At 33.4% G+C, this 18,973-nt stretch overlaps 1 protein-coding gene across 2 annotated transcripts; it reads left to right on the forward strand.

Moving 5' to 3' along the window:
* Positions 1-12,981: 12,981 nt before the first annotated feature.
* On the forward strand, positions 12,982-18,150 carry LOC105968151 (aspartokinase 2, chloroplastic). 2 transcript variants are annotated; one of them, XM_012992772.2, is made up of 13 exons: positions 12,982-13,511; positions 13,624-13,706; positions 13,928-13,968; positions 14,467-14,621; positions 15,584-15,733; positions 15,826-15,921; positions 16,005-16,121; positions 16,576-16,695; positions 16,886-16,978; positions 17,075-17,191; positions 17,297-17,413; positions 17,508-17,570; positions 17,702-18,150. In XM_012992772.2, the coding sequence occupies exons 1-13, from the start codon at positions 13,113-13,115 to the stop codon at positions 17,849-17,851; spliced, it is 1,701 nt and encodes a 566-aa protein (XP_012848226.2). In that variant the 5' UTR covers positions 12,982-13,112; the 3' UTR covers positions 17,852-18,150. The 2 variants fall into 2 exon arrangements, with proteins under 2 accessions (XP_012848226.2, XP_012848225.2); XM_012992771.2 differs by having other exon boundaries at positions 13,007-13,511; positions 16,886-16,987.
* Positions 18,151-18,973: the final 823 nt, after the last annotated feature.

Consider the following 18,973-nt stretch of genomic DNA (forward strand, 5'->3'; position numbering starts at 1 on the left):
TCCATTACCATATTTTGTTAAAGTTTAATAAGTTCGCTATATTTTTCAAAACTTCACATCATTATTACAATATTTCGTTGAAATACTGAAATTAGTTAAAATACTTATTTTCACATCCTAATAAGTTAATAAAATAGTGTTAGGGAAACCATAATTGTCTGTAATCTTTATATATAAAAGAAAGGTTTTGCCCAAAACCCTAGTCCTATTTTTGTGAGATATTAGTTGACCTAGGAGTAAATATGTAATAACAAAAATTGATTTCCTAAATTTTGCACACAAAAAACTAACACGTATTTATTATATATAAAAAATTGCCGGATTTTTACTAAATATATCTTTATGAAAGCCACAGGAGAAGAAAGGAAAAAAGAAAAAGCAAAACAAGAAGAAACGTTGTACATCAATCAGATTAATTTTCCTTTTTTTATAGGGTTTCAAAAAATCACTTACTTTTAAGTTTTAACCTTTTCTTTCTCCTGATTTATTGCACACAGTTCACTATATTAGTTTTTTTTCTCTTTTTCTTTTTCTTCTTCCTTTCTTTTTTTTTTTTTGATCAGCCACCTAAGCACGATCTGCTAGAAACTCCTCTTCTTAACTGCACCACTTTTCGCCTTTTTGTCAACGATTTCTCAATCTCAAACTCCACAAATTGCCCTATATATACATGTCACCAAAAACACTATCTATTTACAGACAATATTTATTTTGCCTCTCTTTCGTCATATAGTAATCTTCAGCTTAAGCAATTATTTATTTTCTGTTTTGTTAACAATTCGATTATATTATTTGTTTTTCGTTTTTGTAACGTTCTTCATAAGTGTTGCTTAAATTTTTTTCACTTTCGTTGTTTTTGCTTACTCAGTAAAGTTTTGACTAATATTATTTTTCAACCTTTGTTGTTTTCCTTAATTAATGATTGCATAATGTTTTTTTATTGATATATTTTTTGTTATTGATATTTTTTTTCTCAAGTGTGTTTGTTAACTACTTGGTTTCATTGCAAGTTTGTTTAGGTATGAACTTAAGTAACACCAAAATTTTGTGCGCGTTCGATGCCCGTACTTTGATAGTTTATTGCCTTTTTTTTTCCTTAGCATGTTAGTTTTTTGTGTTTTCATGAGTACTCAATTTTACAGTACTTTTTTATGTTTTAATTTTTAAATTTCTTTAGTTCCGCACAAAAAAATGGGGAAATAGATGTCAGTTCGTGTGATACATTTTAGAAGAGATTTGTGTTCCATTTTTTAAATAGTTTCTACCTAGTCAGAGAAACTAGACATTCCTCTTTATTTATTAGACATGTGTAGACATGTGTATGGTATAAAAACGAGATTGATTGGAAGTTTGATTTATTATGTTCTATTTACTTTTCTATTTTTTTCTATGTAATTTACTGAACGATACTGGTATTGTTACTTTCATTTTTATAATGTTACCCCGTCCATCGCACGGGGAAAAATAATAGTAATTGATTAAAACAAATCACAAAATTGGGTTAGTTAATCACTCAAAAATCTTCCTATAAAATTACTCAAAAGAAATTGTCATTTATGGTTACTGACATGTTAAATGTCGTTTCAATTTTATAATACCGTTTCTAACTTCGAAAGTGATTTGACTTTTTTCTAGCCTGATTTTGGTAAAATTCAAAACACGAAAACTGTGGTCCTATAAATTATCTTTCTAGTCAAACTTTAATTAGCTAAATTAAATGTCGGGTGACAACGTTATGCATGAATGAGTTACATTTTGCGTTTTAGATAACTCAAAACATCAACATTATGGTAGTGTTCATTAATTTTTTGGCCAAAAGATTTCTATATATTAATAAAATGAAATTATAAGGTATATTGTTAAAAACCTTGTGGGTCAACACACGAACAAAAGTACTCCTATAGAGTGAGAATACAAATCAATGGAAACAAAGTTTCTAACTCTATGAGAGCTGCTAAACAAGCTGCCACAAAACATTAAAAACGAAAATATGAAATAAACCTAATCTGTTATTGTGGTAGACGAATGCATAAACTTATTGCCGATAGTTCCATAATCCCATGTGATCATCTTTAAACGTCTCACGAACTTGTTGCGGAAGATTAGCCACTCAATAGAATTCTTAAAAAGATTGGCAAACACGAGACCATGCAGCCAACCGATCCGTGACCCGATTTACCTACCGGAAAACATGCAAAATTTGATATGTAAAAAGAAGCTGACTCTTACATTGACGAAACAAATATTCCCGGTCCCAATCAACATTATGGCCGTCGTTCACCGCTTTAACCACCATCGTAGAATCACTCTCGACAATAAGAGTCACGAAGTTAAAGTTACGACAGTGGCGGAGGCTGCGCGAAATGCCATGAACTCAGAAAAATTATTGGTGCCCAAACCATATTCCGATGCAAAGGCAAGAACTATGTTAGCCTCACTATCATGAATTATCCCTTCCCCAATGCATACTCCATTCCTCATCGAACCATCAGTGTTAAGTTTATACGAACCATGTGGAAGAGGAGTCCAGCAAAGCCACAATGCTCTCTAAACAACCATTCTCTTAACTGAATACCCGTAACCTCCAAAATCATTTTTTGGCAAGATAGAAGTTGTTTCGACGGCACAACTATTAAAGACGACAATGTTAATTAATTGACATGCATACCTTTATCACCCGATATTTAATCTTGTTAATCCAAGTTGTATTAAAAAACTAACTCAAAGAACTACAAAAATCATGTTTTGGGTATAGCTAGCTAAATTCAGCCTTGAAAATAATCAAAATTACGTTTAAAGTCCAAAACTATAAAAATGAAACGACATTTATCATGTTATGGGTATATTTGATTTACTAAATTAAATGTTTCGAACTTTTATTTGCTCAAAATCTTATTAATAAAAGTAAGGTTGCTCATGGTAAATCTTAGGGGTTTTCCCGCTCATTTGATAGGTATATTTGTCATTTATTTAATTAATCATATTTAATATAATTTAGCTTAACAATATTTAATTATTGGCTCCTATTAGTTTGCCGTGAATCTCTACAATTAATTATTGTCTCCTATTATTAATTTCATCGGTATATTTTATTTATTAAATTAAATGTTTTGAATTTTTGTTTGCTCAAAATTAGGGAAAATATCAAAACTTAGCAATTTTATTGACTCCTATTATTAATTTTCTGGGTATATTTTACGTATTCAATTAATTATTTTGAATTTTTGGTTTCTCAAAATCTTATTAATAAAAGTAAGGTTAGTCCTCGTAAATCCTAGGATTTTTTTTCACTCATTTGAAGCTATATTTGTCATTTAATAATTAATTTCATTTAATATAATTTATTTTAACAGTATTTAATTATTGGTTCCTATTCTTTTGACCCGAATCTCTATAATTAATTATTGTCCCTTATTATCAATTTCCTGGGTATATTTTATTTGATAAATTAAATTTTTCGAATTTTTGTTACTCAAAATAGGGAAAATATCAAAATATTAGCAATTTTACTGAATCCTATTATTAATTTCCCGAGTATATTTTATTTATTAAATTATTTTTTTTCGATTTGTGGTTTGCAAAAAAATAGGGAAAATATCAAAATTAGCGATTTTATGGGATTTACTGATCTCTCTTGTAATTCAGTGGTATTTAAATTAATTAGGTTAATTAAATTTCAGCCATTTAAGTTAGCCGCATCACAAGGCAAATGAATAGCATAAAACTTTAAAAATTCGACAATTCAAAAATAAGGTTGAAAAAATCAACGCATATCTTCAAATCTAAATCTTCACACCGACGTAACTTCTGTTAAGTATTTTTCTCTGCAACTCAAGAACCTTGCACTTGGACCAGCAATCGGTAGAATCAACCCTTTGTATATCTCAGTTCAGATTTTCCTCTCCTTATTGAATTTGACAGGTGTCATATTAGAAGACATGAGTTTTGTCCATCTTGGTTTTTTCTTATTGTAGTGAATATCATGATATGATCCAGCCATGTATAGAAGGTAGTTTCGAGTTAACCAGATTGCAAATTCTTTCAATGCAAGCCGAAGAATATGGTAACGTAATGCAAAGAAATAATATTTTGCATTATTGGTGCCATGAGGGTGAAGGCGGATCTACTAATGACGAATGTAATGACATCTTCTTCGAAGGGCAAACAAGCAATCACAATGGCCGGTCATGAACAAGGATTTATATATACTCCTTTTGAAATTTGTCCGGATTCGAGGACGAATTTTGGTTAATAAATTGATATTATTCTCTTTAGTTCTTTAAAGAACTTTTCGATCATATCGGAGGATTCTGTGCGTTCACGCCAACTTATCAATCAATCTTTCACAATTGATTGTGGTGTCTTCACATAACAAGGTTCTTGTCTTTTTAAAAGTAACGGGTCGCGGTTCCACCCCCTTTAATTCCTTGTTTTTTGGATGTTTCGATCTTGCTTCCGCATAATGTATTTGGTCTCGTAACAAGTTCTACGAGGTTCGTATCAGTTGGTAATCAGAGCCAACATCCAAAATATTTCTCCTATCTTTATTTTTATTGTTCTGTTTTCTAGTCTATCTCATCTTTTCTTGAGTTCTGTTGTCTAGAGTCTCCGTAAAAGAAACAAAATTCAATTTTTTGCTTATTTCAAGTTCTTCCCTACCCAATTTAGGGGTTTTGTTAGTGTCACAAAAAAAGGCTGATTATAAAGGAGAATGAATTGAGCAGCGTACGATGTCGGCAATGGAGAAATGGCCCAAACCTTATTTAAAGAACTTGAGGGACTCCACGACCGAATGGAAGGAATTAAAAACCAATTATATGAACGATGCAAAGATTGAACTATTCGGAAGCCACACGTAAGACATGATGTTCACCAACCTGTTATACCTCACCACGATAATGAGGTTTATGATGATGGAAGTTTTGGTGTGGTCGCTTGCACACACATCAAGGAAGGAGAGTATGGAAGATGGTCCAGATTGTATACATCAAGAAGAGGTCATTCCGAGTATTACGAGCGAGATTTGGTTGTTCATCGTAGATCATCTAAGTCCTCAATTCGCTCATTCTATGTAAATAAGTTACAAGAAAGCCGTTCGCCGAGTTGGGAATCACAATGGAGATCTTCAGCGAGCCAAGTGGGAGAATCGTTACAAAGACCCAAAAGAGATCAATTCAAAACCTAGCCTCAATTCGAGACGAATGAACGGGGTATTTCAATTTTTAAGTCTCATAGAATTGATGAAACTAAATGTTTTTGGTGTTTAAGTTTTTGTCATGTCGCTTCAGATTCCTTGAATAAGCCATTCATGAATTTGTGGTCGGACTACAAGGAATTGAAGAGGAAAGGTGATTCTTTTCCATCACTTGGAAATGATGATACTCGTAAATCTTTTGAGGACGAGAACATTCAAGCAAATTTGTGAATTTTTGATTCGATAGTTGAGGAAGAGGTAAATGAGAGTCATGAGATCGAGTTCGATGGGGAAGAAAAACAAGCTTCGGATTATTGGGGGAATCCTTTTGAAGAGGTGGAGAATGATATGATCCAGCCGTGCATCGAAGCTAGTGCCGAGCTAACCAGAATGCAAGCCGAAAAATATGGTGACATAACGCAAAGAAAGAATATTCTGCATTATTGATGCCATGAGGATGAAGGCGGTTCTACTAATGACATATGTGATGACATCTTCTTCGGAGGGCTGACAATGAATTTGTCAGCAATCACAATGGCTGGTCACTGGTCATGAACAAGGATTTATATACATTTTTTTTCAAATTTGTGCAGATTCGGGGACGAATTTTAATGAATAAATTGAGATTATTCTCTTTAGTTCTTTAAAGAACTTTTTGATCCTATGGGGTGATTCCATCTGTTCACCACAACTTATCAATCAATCTTTCACAATTGATTGTGGCGTCTTCACATACCAAGGTACTTGTCTCTTTATAAGCGACGGGTCGCGGTTCGAACCCATTTGATTCCTTATTTTTGGATGTTTCGATCTTACTTTCGCATAAGGTACAGAGTCTCGTAACAAGTTCTACGGGGTTGTATAAGTTGGTAATCAGAGGTAACATCCAAAACAGGTTTCGCCTATCTTTATTTTTATTGTTGTACCTTCTAGTCCATCTCTTCTTTACTTGAGTTGTGTTGTCAGAAAGTCTTCGTAAAAAATAAAATAAAAATCAAACTTTTGCTTGTTTCAAGTTCGTCCCTGCCAAAGTTAGGGTATTTATTAGTGTCACAAAAATGAAATTTTTTTTTGCTTGGATTATGTACGAGAAGGCTGATTATAAAGGAGAAATAATTGAGTAGCGTACGATGTCGATAATGGAGAAACACTTCCAACCCTTATTTAAACCAATTGAGGGACTCCACAATCTAACGGTAGGAATTCAAGACCATTATATGAATGAGGCAAAGATCGACCTATTCGGAAGCCACACGTAAGACGTGATGTTCACAACCTTGTTATACCTCACCGCGATAAAGAGGTATATGAAATGGAAGTTTTGGTGTGATAGCTTGCATATCAAGGAAGGAGAATATGGACGATGTTCCAGATTTGTATACATCAAGAATAGGTCATTTCGAGTATTACGAGCGAGATTTGGTTGATCATCGTAGATTATCCAAGTCCTCAATTCGCTCAATCCATGTAAATAAGTTACAAGAAAGTCGTTCGCCGAGTTGGGAATCACAATGGAGATCTTCAGTGAGCCAGGTAGGAAAATCGTTACAAAGACCCAAAATAGATCAATTTAAAACCAAGCTTCAATTCGAGACGAAGGAACGAGGTATTTCAATTTTTAAGTCTCATAGAATTGATGAAACTAAATGTTTTTGGTGTTTGGATTTTGGTCATGTTGCTTCAGATTGTTTGAATAAGTCATTCATGTTGTGGTCGGACTACGAGAAATTGAAGAGAAAGAGTGATTCTTTTCCATCACTTGGAAAGGATGATACTCGTAAACCTTTTGAGGATGAGAACACTCAAGCAAATTTGGGAATTTTTGATTCTATAGTTGAGGAAGAGGTAAATGAGAGTCATGAGATCGAGTTCGATGGGGAAGAAAAACAAGCTTCGGATTAATGGGCGAATCGTTTTGAAGAGGTGGAAAATGATATGATCCAGCCGTGCATCGAAGCTAATGCCGAGCTAACTGGATTGCAAACTCTTTGAATGCAAGCCGAAAAATATGGTGACATAACGCAAAGAAAGAATATTCTACATTATTGGTGCCATGAGTTTGAAGGCGGTTCTACAAATGACGGATGAGATGACATCTTCTTCGGAGGGCTGACAATGAATTTGTCAACAATCACAATGGCTTGTCATGAACAAGGATTTATATATAATTTTTTTCAAATATGTGCGGATTCGGGGATTGATTTTGATGAATAAATTGAGATTATTCTCTTTAGTTCTTTAAAGAACTTTTCGTTCCAGTCGGACGATTTCGTGCGTTCACGCTAAAGTATCAATCAATCTTTCACAATTGATTGTGGCGTCTTCACATACCAAAGTTCTTGTCTCTTTATATGAAACGGGTTGCGGGTTTTTGGATGTTTCGATCTTGCTTTCGCATAAGGTATTGAGTCTCGTAACAAGTTCTATGGGGTTCGTATCGGTTGGTAATCAGAGGCAAAATCGAAAACAGGTTTGGCCTATCTTTATTTTTATTGTTGTGTCTTGTAGTCTATCTCATTTTTTCTTGAGTTGTGTTGTCAGAAGTCTTCGTAAAAAAAATTCAAATTTTGGTCTGTTTCATATTCTTCCTTGCCAAAGTTAGGTTATTTATTGGTGTCACCAAAATGGAAAAAAAAATTGCTTTGATCATGTCCGAGAAGGCCGATTATAATGGAGAAAGAATTGAGCAACTTACGATTTCGGTAATGGAGAAACACTTTCAACCCTTATTTAAAGCAATTGAGGGACTCCACAATCAAATGGAAGGAATTGAAGACTAGTTATACGAAGGACGCAAAGATAGACCTATTTGAAAGCCACACGTAAGACGTGATGTTCACCAACCTGTTATACCTCACCGTGATAAAGAGGTTTATGATGATGGAAGTTTTGGTGTGATCGCTTGCACATCAAGGAAGGAGAGTATGGACGATGTTCCAGATTGTATACATCAAGAAGAGGTCATTCCGAGTATTACGAGCCAGATTTGGTTGATCATTGTACATCATCTAACTCCTCAATTCGCTCATTCCATGTCAATAAGTTTGAAGAAATCCGTTTGCCGAGTTGGGAATCAGAATGGAAATCTTCAGCGAGCCAAGTGGGAGAATCGTTACAAAGACCCAAAAGAGATCAATTCAAAACCGAGCTTCAATTCGAGACGAAGGAACGAGGTAACTCAATCTTTTAGTCTCATAGAATTGGTGAAACTAAATGTTTTTGGTGTTTAAGTTTTGGTCAAATTGCTTCAGATTCCTTGAATAAGCCATTCCATGAATGGTTTCTTTTCCCTCACTTGGAAAGGATGATACTCGCAAATCTTTTGAGGACGAGAACACTCAAGCAAATTTGGGAATAAGTGATTCGATAGTTGGGGAAGAGGTAAATGAGAGTTGTGAGATTGAGTTCGTTGGGGAATAAAAAAAAATGTTAGGGATTAATGTGGAAATCTTTTTTTAAAGGTCGAGAGTGGTGTGATCCAGCCATGCATCGAAGCTAGTGCCGAGCTAACCGGATTGCAAACTCTTTCAATGCAAGCCGAAGAATATGGTGAGATAATGCAAAGTAAGAATATTATGCATTGTTGGTGCCATGAAGATGAAGGCGGTTCTACTAATGACGGATGTGATGACATCTTCTTCAAAGAGCTAACAATGAATTTGTCAACAATCACAATCGCTGGTCATGAACTAGGATTTAATTTTTTTTTTAACTATGTGCTGATTCGGGGACTGATTTTGATTAATAAACTGTGATTATTCGCTTTAGTTATTTAAAGAACTTTTCTATCCTATGGGATGATTCCGTCCGTTCACCCCGACTTATCAATCAATCTTTCACAATTGATTGTGGCGTCTTCATATAACAAGGTTCTTGTCTCTTTATAAGCAACGGGTCGCTGTTCAACCCCTTTGATTCCTTGTTTTTGGATGTTTCGATCTTGCTTCCACATCAGGTATTGGGTTTCGTAACAAGTTCTACGGGGTTCGTATCAGTTGGTAATCAGAGGCAACATCCAAAACGTGTTTCGCCTATCTTTATTTTTATTATTGTGTATTCTACTCTATCTCGTGTTTTGTTGAGTGTTGTTGTCAAAAGTTTTCGTCAAAAAAAATAATTCATTTTTTGGCTTGTTTCAAGTTCTTCCCTGCCAAAGTTAGGGTATTTATTAGGGTCACAAAAATGAAAAAAAAAATTGCTTTGATTATGTCCGAGAAGGCCGATTATAAAGGAGAAAGAATTGAGTAGCGTACGATGTCGGTAATAGAGAACCGCTTCCAACCCTTATTTAAACCAATTGACGTACTCCACAATCGAATGGAAGGAATTCAAGACGAATTATATGAACGACGTAAATATCGACCTATTCGGAAGCCACATGTAAGACTGATGTTCACCAACCAGTTATACCTCACCGCGATAAATAGGTTAATGATGATGGAAGTTTTGGTGTGATCGCTTGAGTATGGATGATGTTCGAGATTGTATACATCAAGAAGAGGTCATTCCGAGTCTTACGAGCGAGATTTGGTTGTTCATCGTAGATCATCTAAGTCCTCAATTCGCTCATTCCATATAAATAAGTTAGAAGAAAGCCGTTCACGGAGTTGGGAATCACAATGGAGATCTTCAGCGAGCCAAGTGAGAGAATCGTTACAAAGACCTAAAAGAGATCAATTCAAAATCGAGCTTCAATTCGAGACGAAGGAACGAGGTAACTCAATTTTTAAGTCTTGTAGAATCAATGAAACTAAATATTTTTGGTGTTTTCGTTTTGGTCAAGTTGCTTCAGATTGTTTGAATAAGTCATTCATGAATATATGGTTGGACTACGAGGAATTGAAGAGAAAGAGTGATTCTTTTCCATCACTTGGAAATGTTGATACTCGTAAATCTTTTGAGGACGAGAACACTCCAGCAAATTTGAGAATTGTTGATTCGATAGTTGAGGAAGAGGTAAATGAGATTTATGAGATCGAGTTCGATGGGGGAAGAAAAAGAAGGTTCGGATTAATGGGCGAATCCTTTTGAAGAGGTGGATCGGAGTATGATATGATCCAGCCATGTTGCATCGAAGCTAGTGCCGAACTAACCGGATTGCAAACTCTTTCGATGCAAGTTGAAGAATATGGTGACATAACATAAAGAAAGAATACTCTGTATTATTGGTGCCATGAGAATGAAGGCGGTTCTAGTAATGACGGATGTGATGACATTTTCTTCGGAGGGCTAACAATGAATTTGTCATTTCATTGTCAGCAATCACAGTGGTTACAGTGGTTTGATGAACAAGGATTTATATATACATCTCTTGAAATGTGTGCGGATTCGGGGACAAATTTATATTAAGAAATTAAGATTTTTCTCTTTAGTTCTTTAAACAATTTTTCGAGCCTATCGGAGGATTCTGTGCATTCACCCCGACTTATCAATCAAGCTTTTACAATTGATTGTGGCGTCTTCACATACCAATGTTCTTGCTTCTTTATAGGCAACGGGTCGCGGTTCCACTCTCTTTGATTCCTTGTTTTTGGATGTTTCCATCTTGCTTCTGCATCAGGTATTGGGTCTTGTAACAAGTTCTACGGGGTTCGTATCAATACGGTGTTTCAAATGATGCCAACAACTGATTATTTATATCTTAGACTCTTACCGTTTATTTTTTAACAAGCTTTTTTTTTTTATATTTTTTGGGTACTATTTAGTGACACGTTTCTGTATTTGGATTGATGAAACTGATTTCATGTGGCTAAACATATGAAATTGTATAAGAAATTAATTTGTGGACATTACTTATATTCGAATTCTAAGAATTGTTCGAGCTTTTTCCTTTGTCTATTTGTCACCCATAAATCCTTTTTTATGTTCAATATTTCATCAGTCCAAATAATATATTTTGTTGTTTAATATATTTTTCTTCTGCTCTCTTGAATTTGCCACTCTTTATTATGTTTCGAGGCCAAAAAACGCTCCACATCGATATTATTTTGTTGTTGTTGCTTGAAGTAAATTTGTTTTTAGAATATATATGCATGTGTTATTTTTATTTTTGGCTTGCTGATTTTTTACTATATGATCCTTAACTTAGAAATTTGGAGAACTTACCAAGAACTATGATTGCTAATTTTCTTTTTATTTTTTTATATTTTTTCTCTATTTTCTCTGTTATTTTCCATCATATCTTCGATCTAATTTTCTCTCTATGTTATTTAATGTCGTTGCAGTCACTTGGGAGTCTGTCTTCAATGTCACTGTATAATCTAATGTTACGTCTGTTTTATATTTTATTAGAATTCACTTATTTTTCGCTATTGAAGCAGGGGTAGACCCAAGATCAATAGTTGGGTGGTGTGGGGGTGTTAATTTTTGTGGTTTCAGGGCAGCACCCTCAAATAAAATTTAGGTTCACAAAACACTGCAAAAAGAAGTTTGTATTGTTAAATTTTCATTCAAATAGTACATATTATAATCTTATTATATTTCAAACATCCGGAAAAAAAAAAAACTAATTAATTAATCCAAATCATTTCAATAATGTATGGCATTTAATATTGTAAGGATTTCAAAACACCATTCCACAGTATTTTTTTAACGGTAATAATAAAAGAATAAAAAATATGTACATATTTATAGATTTTTTTATTAAAAATAGTACTAGTTTTAACCATTTTATTATGTTATATTATTATATTAATATATATATATATATATATATATATATATATATATATATATATATATATATATATATATATATATATATATATGAACTACAAAATAGCTAAAAAAAAAGTTAATCTTGGGGCTACAGCCCTCCCCACCCATTATTGAAATTATTGAAGGGGATTAATTGATTAAGAAATCACGTTCTACGAAAATTGTTGGTGCATTGCTGCCTTTTGTGATGCCGGTGGTACTTTTTCTTATTTGTTAAGTTCATACACATGCAAACATTGATATAATTATTGGTATATTTTGAGTTTCTGCTATAACTGGAGTTAGTTGAGCTATTTCTCAAGTAACTTATCCTCGGATTGCGCTTATTTCAATATATTTTTTGAATACTCTCAAAGTTTTCTTATAATCTAATTTTCTATTAAATTGGATATTTTTATTTTTGTACTTGACTGTTGGAAATTTTATTTACAACATTCCCTGTACCAGAAGTTTGTGATTTCCCTTCCTCTTGGTATTTTGAGAATTGAGTGTTAATTTTTCCCTCATTTTTGTATGATGTGTTCAATTTTTTTTTTATTTTTCCACGTGCATGCACATAATTTTTCCCTCCTTTCCTATGTTTATAATTTATTGTATACATGCACATAATTTAAAAATTATATATCAAAAATATATATGTCGTGCATTACACGAAAGGAGTTACTGAGTGAAACAAGATGTTTACATAAAACTTTAAGATGTCTTTTGAAGTACAACGGATTCTTTAGTAAATTTACTTCACCTTTGCATTAATTTTTTTCAATAACGTGTGAAATTACTAGTATTAATTAATAGAAAATCATGATATTGCCATTTATGGTTAAAGTGATGAATTGAAAAATGAATGATTTTGAATTTATATTAAATTCCGCAATCAACAGTAATTCATTACCAAATCACCACATAAACAAAATCAACATGTTCATAATAAAGTCAAACATTTCAAAAATAATTAACGCAATCGAATTATTAAAAAAGACTGTTTAAATTTCTATACTAAATAGATAAAAATATATTATTATTTATTCCCATTATAAAATTAAATTAATCGTGACCAAATCCAATCATCCATATCTGATTTTGTAAATGATTTAGTGCAGCATTTCATTCATCCCCTATTGACTTTAATTTCCTGTAATTTAGTCTGTTTGACAAGGTTGACGATTCTCTCTCTTCCAACTCACACTAAAAAAAAGAAAAAATGTCGATTTCATGTCACGCATTAAACCCCAGAATTTGGTGCTGTAGATTCGACAATCAAAACCCTCGTTTTTCACGCTCTTCCCCCTTCAGCTTCGGCAACCACCAAATTGTCGATTTGGCTTCCCGTTCCCGATTATTCGCCGATCAAAAAGCGTCGCCGCTTTTCACGGTTTATAGCAAGAGATATGAGGATGCCGCCGCGTTTGAAGAAGCTAGTAGTTTCTCCGACGGGGAAACCGCCGCCGCGGCATTCACGTGCGTCATGAAGTTCGGCGGCTCCTCCGTGGCGTCGGCGGAGAGGATGAGAGAGGTTGCTCATCTCATTCTTAGCTTTCCCGACGAAAATCCGATCATTGTTCTCTCTGCCATGGGAAAGTCCACAAATTATCTCATTCGCGTATGTAATCGTGCAATTTACTTGCTGCTCCTTGGTTATGCAAAATAGCTGTTTTTTTTTTTTTTTTTTTTCAATTTTTAGTTATTGGAGTGATATAATGATCGATTTATAGGCAGGAGAGAAGGCGATCGGCTGTGGATTTGATAAAGTGTCGGAGATTGAAGAGTTGGTCTTCATAAAAGAACTGCATCTTAGGTGATTTTTTTAGTTTACTTTTTGTTAATCAGAGTTGGTTGTTATTGGAACTTCGATTCTACGCAACATAAATGTCGATGATAATTGTGTTTTGTGTGTGTGTTTTGCATATTGGACCTTAATCAATGCATCATTCATAAGGTGCATTTAACTTGGTATTGCAAAATAGCTAGTGGTTAATTTGATTGTTATAATAAATATTTTTTGTGTATGTTTTCCAGGACGGTGGAAGAGCTTGGACTAGATGGTTCTGTTATATCTGGTGAGAACTCGATTCTGGTTTCAATGTTAGTTTTCTTTCATAGAAGTGTACATTTAGGTGGATGGTTTTTTGTTTTCTTTTTTGGTATTTCGGTTTCGGGTTTCGGTTTCATATTTTGTTATGAACAAAAACTGGCTTGGTTAATGTCGGCTTTTTATCTTTATCACCGAGGTTTAAAGTAGCTTTAAAATGTCGTTCTAGTTATGAAATTTTCTCATCAGTTGCTCAAGAATTTTGTTCATTTATCGATGTTGCATTTCATGCCAGGAATCAAGTGTTTTCTCTTACATGACGAACAAATTAGTTTTCAATAGTCTTTATTTTACTGAAGAACTGTTTCCTTTTAAGTATATATAGAATGTCGATGCAACATTTGGAATGTATAAGAATCAATTTTCGTGAGATGAAACTGTTACAGAATACATTTTGTTGGCTTGTCATAACAGCACCTTTAGACAGTGTTACTATGCCCCTAAATTCTTCATCTACTCTTTTTAGGACAGCTAGAAGAACTGGAGATGCTTTTGAATGGTATCGCTCGATTGAAGGAGCTGACTCTTCGGACTCAAGACAAACTTATGTCGTTTGGAGAGTGCATGTCTACCAGAATCTTTGCTGCTTATTTAAATAGCATCGGTACTAAAGCACGCCAAGTATGTCCGTACACCTCTTACCTTTTTCCTGATGAGAATTATCCAACCGACCCAATAATAGAATAGGAATAAAATATATACTACCTGGGCTAGCTTTGTTGCACCACCACATGATTATTTTTACGGAAATGTTAAATGTCGTTTCAATTTTAATAACACTATTTTGACTTCGAATGAGATTTTGACCCTTTTCTAGTCTGATTTTGGCAAAATTCAAAACACAAAATTTGTAGGCTTTTAAGTTAACTTTCTAATCCAACTTGAATCAGCTATTAGCTGTCGGGTGACAAAGTTATGCATGAATGGGTTACATTTTGAATTTTAGATATCTCAGAATATCAAATTTGTGGGCAATGTTCATTGATTCATGCATATCTTTCCCATCCGACATCCAATCTTGGTGATTGAAGTTGGGTTAGAAAGCTAACTCGAAGAACTTCAACTTCTGTGGTTTGAGTTTTGCGTTTTGCCTAAGTCAGACTTGAAAATGTGCAAAATCACGTTTGAAGTTGAAACGGTATTATTAAAGCTAAAAGGACATTTATCACACCCCTTATTTTTATCATAAATTAGAGAATCATTCATGCATGTTCATACCTTTGGCTTCTTAACTTGGTGAGGAAATGAGAAGTTCCAATGCTCAGAGAGCATTTTATTCTGACTGGTGCTTATTATTATTATGTGCGTAAACTAATAATGGGGCAGTGTTATTTTAATAGGTTGACTTTATATTTTTGCCACTTGTTTAGTGATTTGCAAAATCTTGTTTATATTATAAATTAGCTTGCACTAGACAGCCTTCTAAATCATGATTTTTACTGCATCACTTCATGAAAACATGCTTGAAAAATTATTGTTTTGCTTAAAAACGTGCTCATAAGATTAAATTTATTTTCAGTGTATGATGTGAGATCTCAGCTCTTTGTAAATCGAACTTAATGTTTTTTCCACATATATTGCAGTATGATGCATTTGATATCGGGTTTGTCACAACGGATGATTTCACAAATGCAGAAATTCTGGAAGCAACTTATCCTTCTGTTGCCAGTAAATTATACAACGACTCGACTAATGATCATGCAGTTCCCATAGTCACTGGTTTCCTTGGAAAGGTTGTAACACAATTATATTAACAGCGCCATATTATTTCCTAATAGGGAAGTTGTTCAAATTATTAAAAGATGTTGTTTAATTCCTTCTTCAGGGATGTAATTCTGGTGAAATTACCACTTTGGGCAGAGGCGGTAGTGACTTGACAGCTACCACCATTGGCAAAGCTCTGGGTTTACGAGAGATTCAGGTAAGCTTTAATTGTGAAGACAACCTTATGATAACTATTTGGTATTGTTTGATGAAATAAATATATTTTTCAAATTTTGACAGGTATGGAAAGACGTAGATGGTGTTCTCACCTGTGATCCTAGTATTCATGCAGGTGCCAAACCTGTGCCCTATTTGACATTTGAAGAGGCAGCAGAGCTTGCTTTTTTTGGAGCTCAGGTTATTATTATATTCTTAGACTTTCTTGATTGTCTATTTCCGAACTGGCTCCTCTGTTGTTTCTTAATTTACCGTTGGATGTATATAGTTAACTTACTCAGATCTTTCTTGAATAAAAGTAATTCTGCTGATTCTTTCACTCATTGTTTCTTTGATTTTGATGTTGAGTTTCTGGTGACAACTGACATTTGAAAAGGTGGAGAATGGGTGCAGTCTTTCCATACTATAGTTGAACGCAGTTTTCTCGTTAGGGAGAATTAAGGCAGAATAAAACATGATTTGTATGCTACATACATGACTGCCTCCCTGAAATTATGCATTTCCATAGATCGATTTGAAACACACACACACACACACACACACACACACACACACACACACACACACACACACAGACACACACACACACACACATGTATATATATTGGTTATGAAGCCAAATTTGGTTCTGCAGGTATTGCACCCACAATCAATGAGACCAGCAATGGATGGTAATATTCCAGTTAGGGTGAAGAACTCTTACAATCCTAAAGCTCCTGGAACTCTCATTACTGGAAATAGAGACATGACCAAGGTTGAATATCCCACTCTATATTTATTATTTAGATTAAATATATATATATATATATATATATATATATATATATATATATATATATATATATATATATATATATATATATATATATATATATATATATATATATATATATCTCACTTCTCAAAGCACTGACCTTTTAATTAATGCCGAATAAAAACAACAGGCTCTGCTTACAAGTATTGTCCTGAAGCAGAATGTTTTGATGCTCGATATAGTTAGCACTCGTATGTTGGGTCAGTTTGGCTTCCTTGCAAAGGTTTCTAATGTAAATTATCTTTACTTATCAGACTATATGAATGGTTTCATTTCATCGTAAACAAAATATTTTAGTTTTCTTTTTTTTTTCTGCCAGGTATTTGCAATATTCGAAGATCTTGATATCTCTGTGGATGTTGTTGCGACTAGTGAAGTCAGTATATCTCTAACGCTCGATCCCTCCAAAATTTGGAGCAGAGAATTAATCAAGCAGGCAAGTTAACTATCATCTTCTCTGTCTTTAACCATGGTTCAGTTAACTAATGAGAGGACTGACAGTGATAAATGGATATGTTTTTTGTTACACAATTATAAGCAGGAACTTGATCGTGTGGCTGAAGAGCTTGGAAAAATTGCAATAGTGAAACTTCTGCCTCACAGATCAATCATCTCTCTCATTGGAAACATCCAATATTCTTCCTTAATTTTAGAAAAGGTTTTCCACATCATGAAAATCCCGTTTTCTTCTATTTAATAAATATATCCTCTCATTTCCCCCTTCGAATAAAGAATTGGTTTGTGATTGTCAGGCCTTCAACGTTTTCGGGAAAATTAACGTGAACGTCCAGATGATCTCTCAAGGAGCTTCCAAGGTTCGTTTATTACCACAAAATTGAAAAAAAGACACACACACACACACACACACACACACACACACACACACATATAATATATTGTTTGTGTTATGGTTTGTGTGACAAACGACTATATGTTTACGAACCAGGTGAACATGTCACTAGTAGTAAACGACAGTGAAGCAGAAGAGTGCGTAAAAGCTCTTCATTATGACTTCTTTGAGAGTGGTGAAGTCTTGGAAATGGACTTGGGTACTTCATTTAGCAATGCTAAGATTGAGGCTGCTATTCAAATATAGTGGCTTGCCCACATATGGTGGGGTCCACTTGAGGAAATAATTTGTGACGGAAGAAGTAGGCGGCAGCTGATGCCTGGAATATGCGGCTTCATGAGGAATCGATTTTTATTTTTATTTTTCTTTTTTATTATTTTTTTCCCTTATAAAAGTATGAATATCTTTTTTGTTCTCAACTTTTATGCGGTGCCTATTATGTCCTTTATAGTATTTTTTGTTAATTTTACTAGAGTTTTGGCCCGTGCGATGCACGGGGTTGAAGTAAAATTAATATAAAGTAAAGTTCAATTTAAACGACAAAATTGAAGTTTCAATTAATTTTGATATTTTGCTATACATATTGATGCTAATCCCCATCCATAAACTTTTTTGTCATATTTATTAATTTAACTTTATATTTTTGATGTAATATGGTTGTATATTTATCTTATCTCAGTTAATGTTAAAGTTTGACGAATCTTCTTCTTTATCATCTATAGCAGACTTCAGTAAATTTACTGTAAATCAATGATGTCATTTAATCTCAAGAGTTTATAAGGAGCAAGTTTACTTTTATTAATAAGATAAGAACCAAATATTTTTCTAAACAATTAACTAATTTTTCCATCAAATTAATATTAAGTAAAAATGACAATTTTTGTGTAAAAAAACCCGTAAATTTGGGGCAAAAAAGTTTGAATACTTAACGGATTTATTAAACTTGATTATATTAAATATAATAAAACAATAAAATTAATTAATTAATAATAAATGACAATTATAATTTATAACTATCAAATGAACTGGAAAAATTTCATATGGTTTAGCAGGAGCTACCTTACCTTTATTAATAAGAGAGCAACTTTACTTTTATTAATAAGATAACAACCAGATGTTTTTCTAAACAATTAAATAATTTTCCCATCAAATTAATATTAAGTAAAATGACAATTTTAGTGAGAAAATATTACTTTTATTAATAAGATATTAAATGAAAATAAATAATAAAAGTACATAATTAAATAAATAAATAAAAATTATAACTATCAAGTGAGCGGGAAAAATTTCCTATGGTTTAGCAGGAGCCACCTTACTTTTATTAATAAGATATAAGAACCAAATGTTTTTCTAAACAATTAAATATTT

This window comes from Erythranthe guttata, chromosome 11, assembly GCF_056151865.1.
Source record: "Erythranthe guttata isolate IM_541 chromosome 11, IM_541, whole genome shotgun sequence".
NCBI classification, from domain to species: Eukaryota; Viridiplantae; Streptophyta; class Magnoliopsida; order Lamiales; family Phrymaceae; genus Erythranthe; species Erythranthe guttata.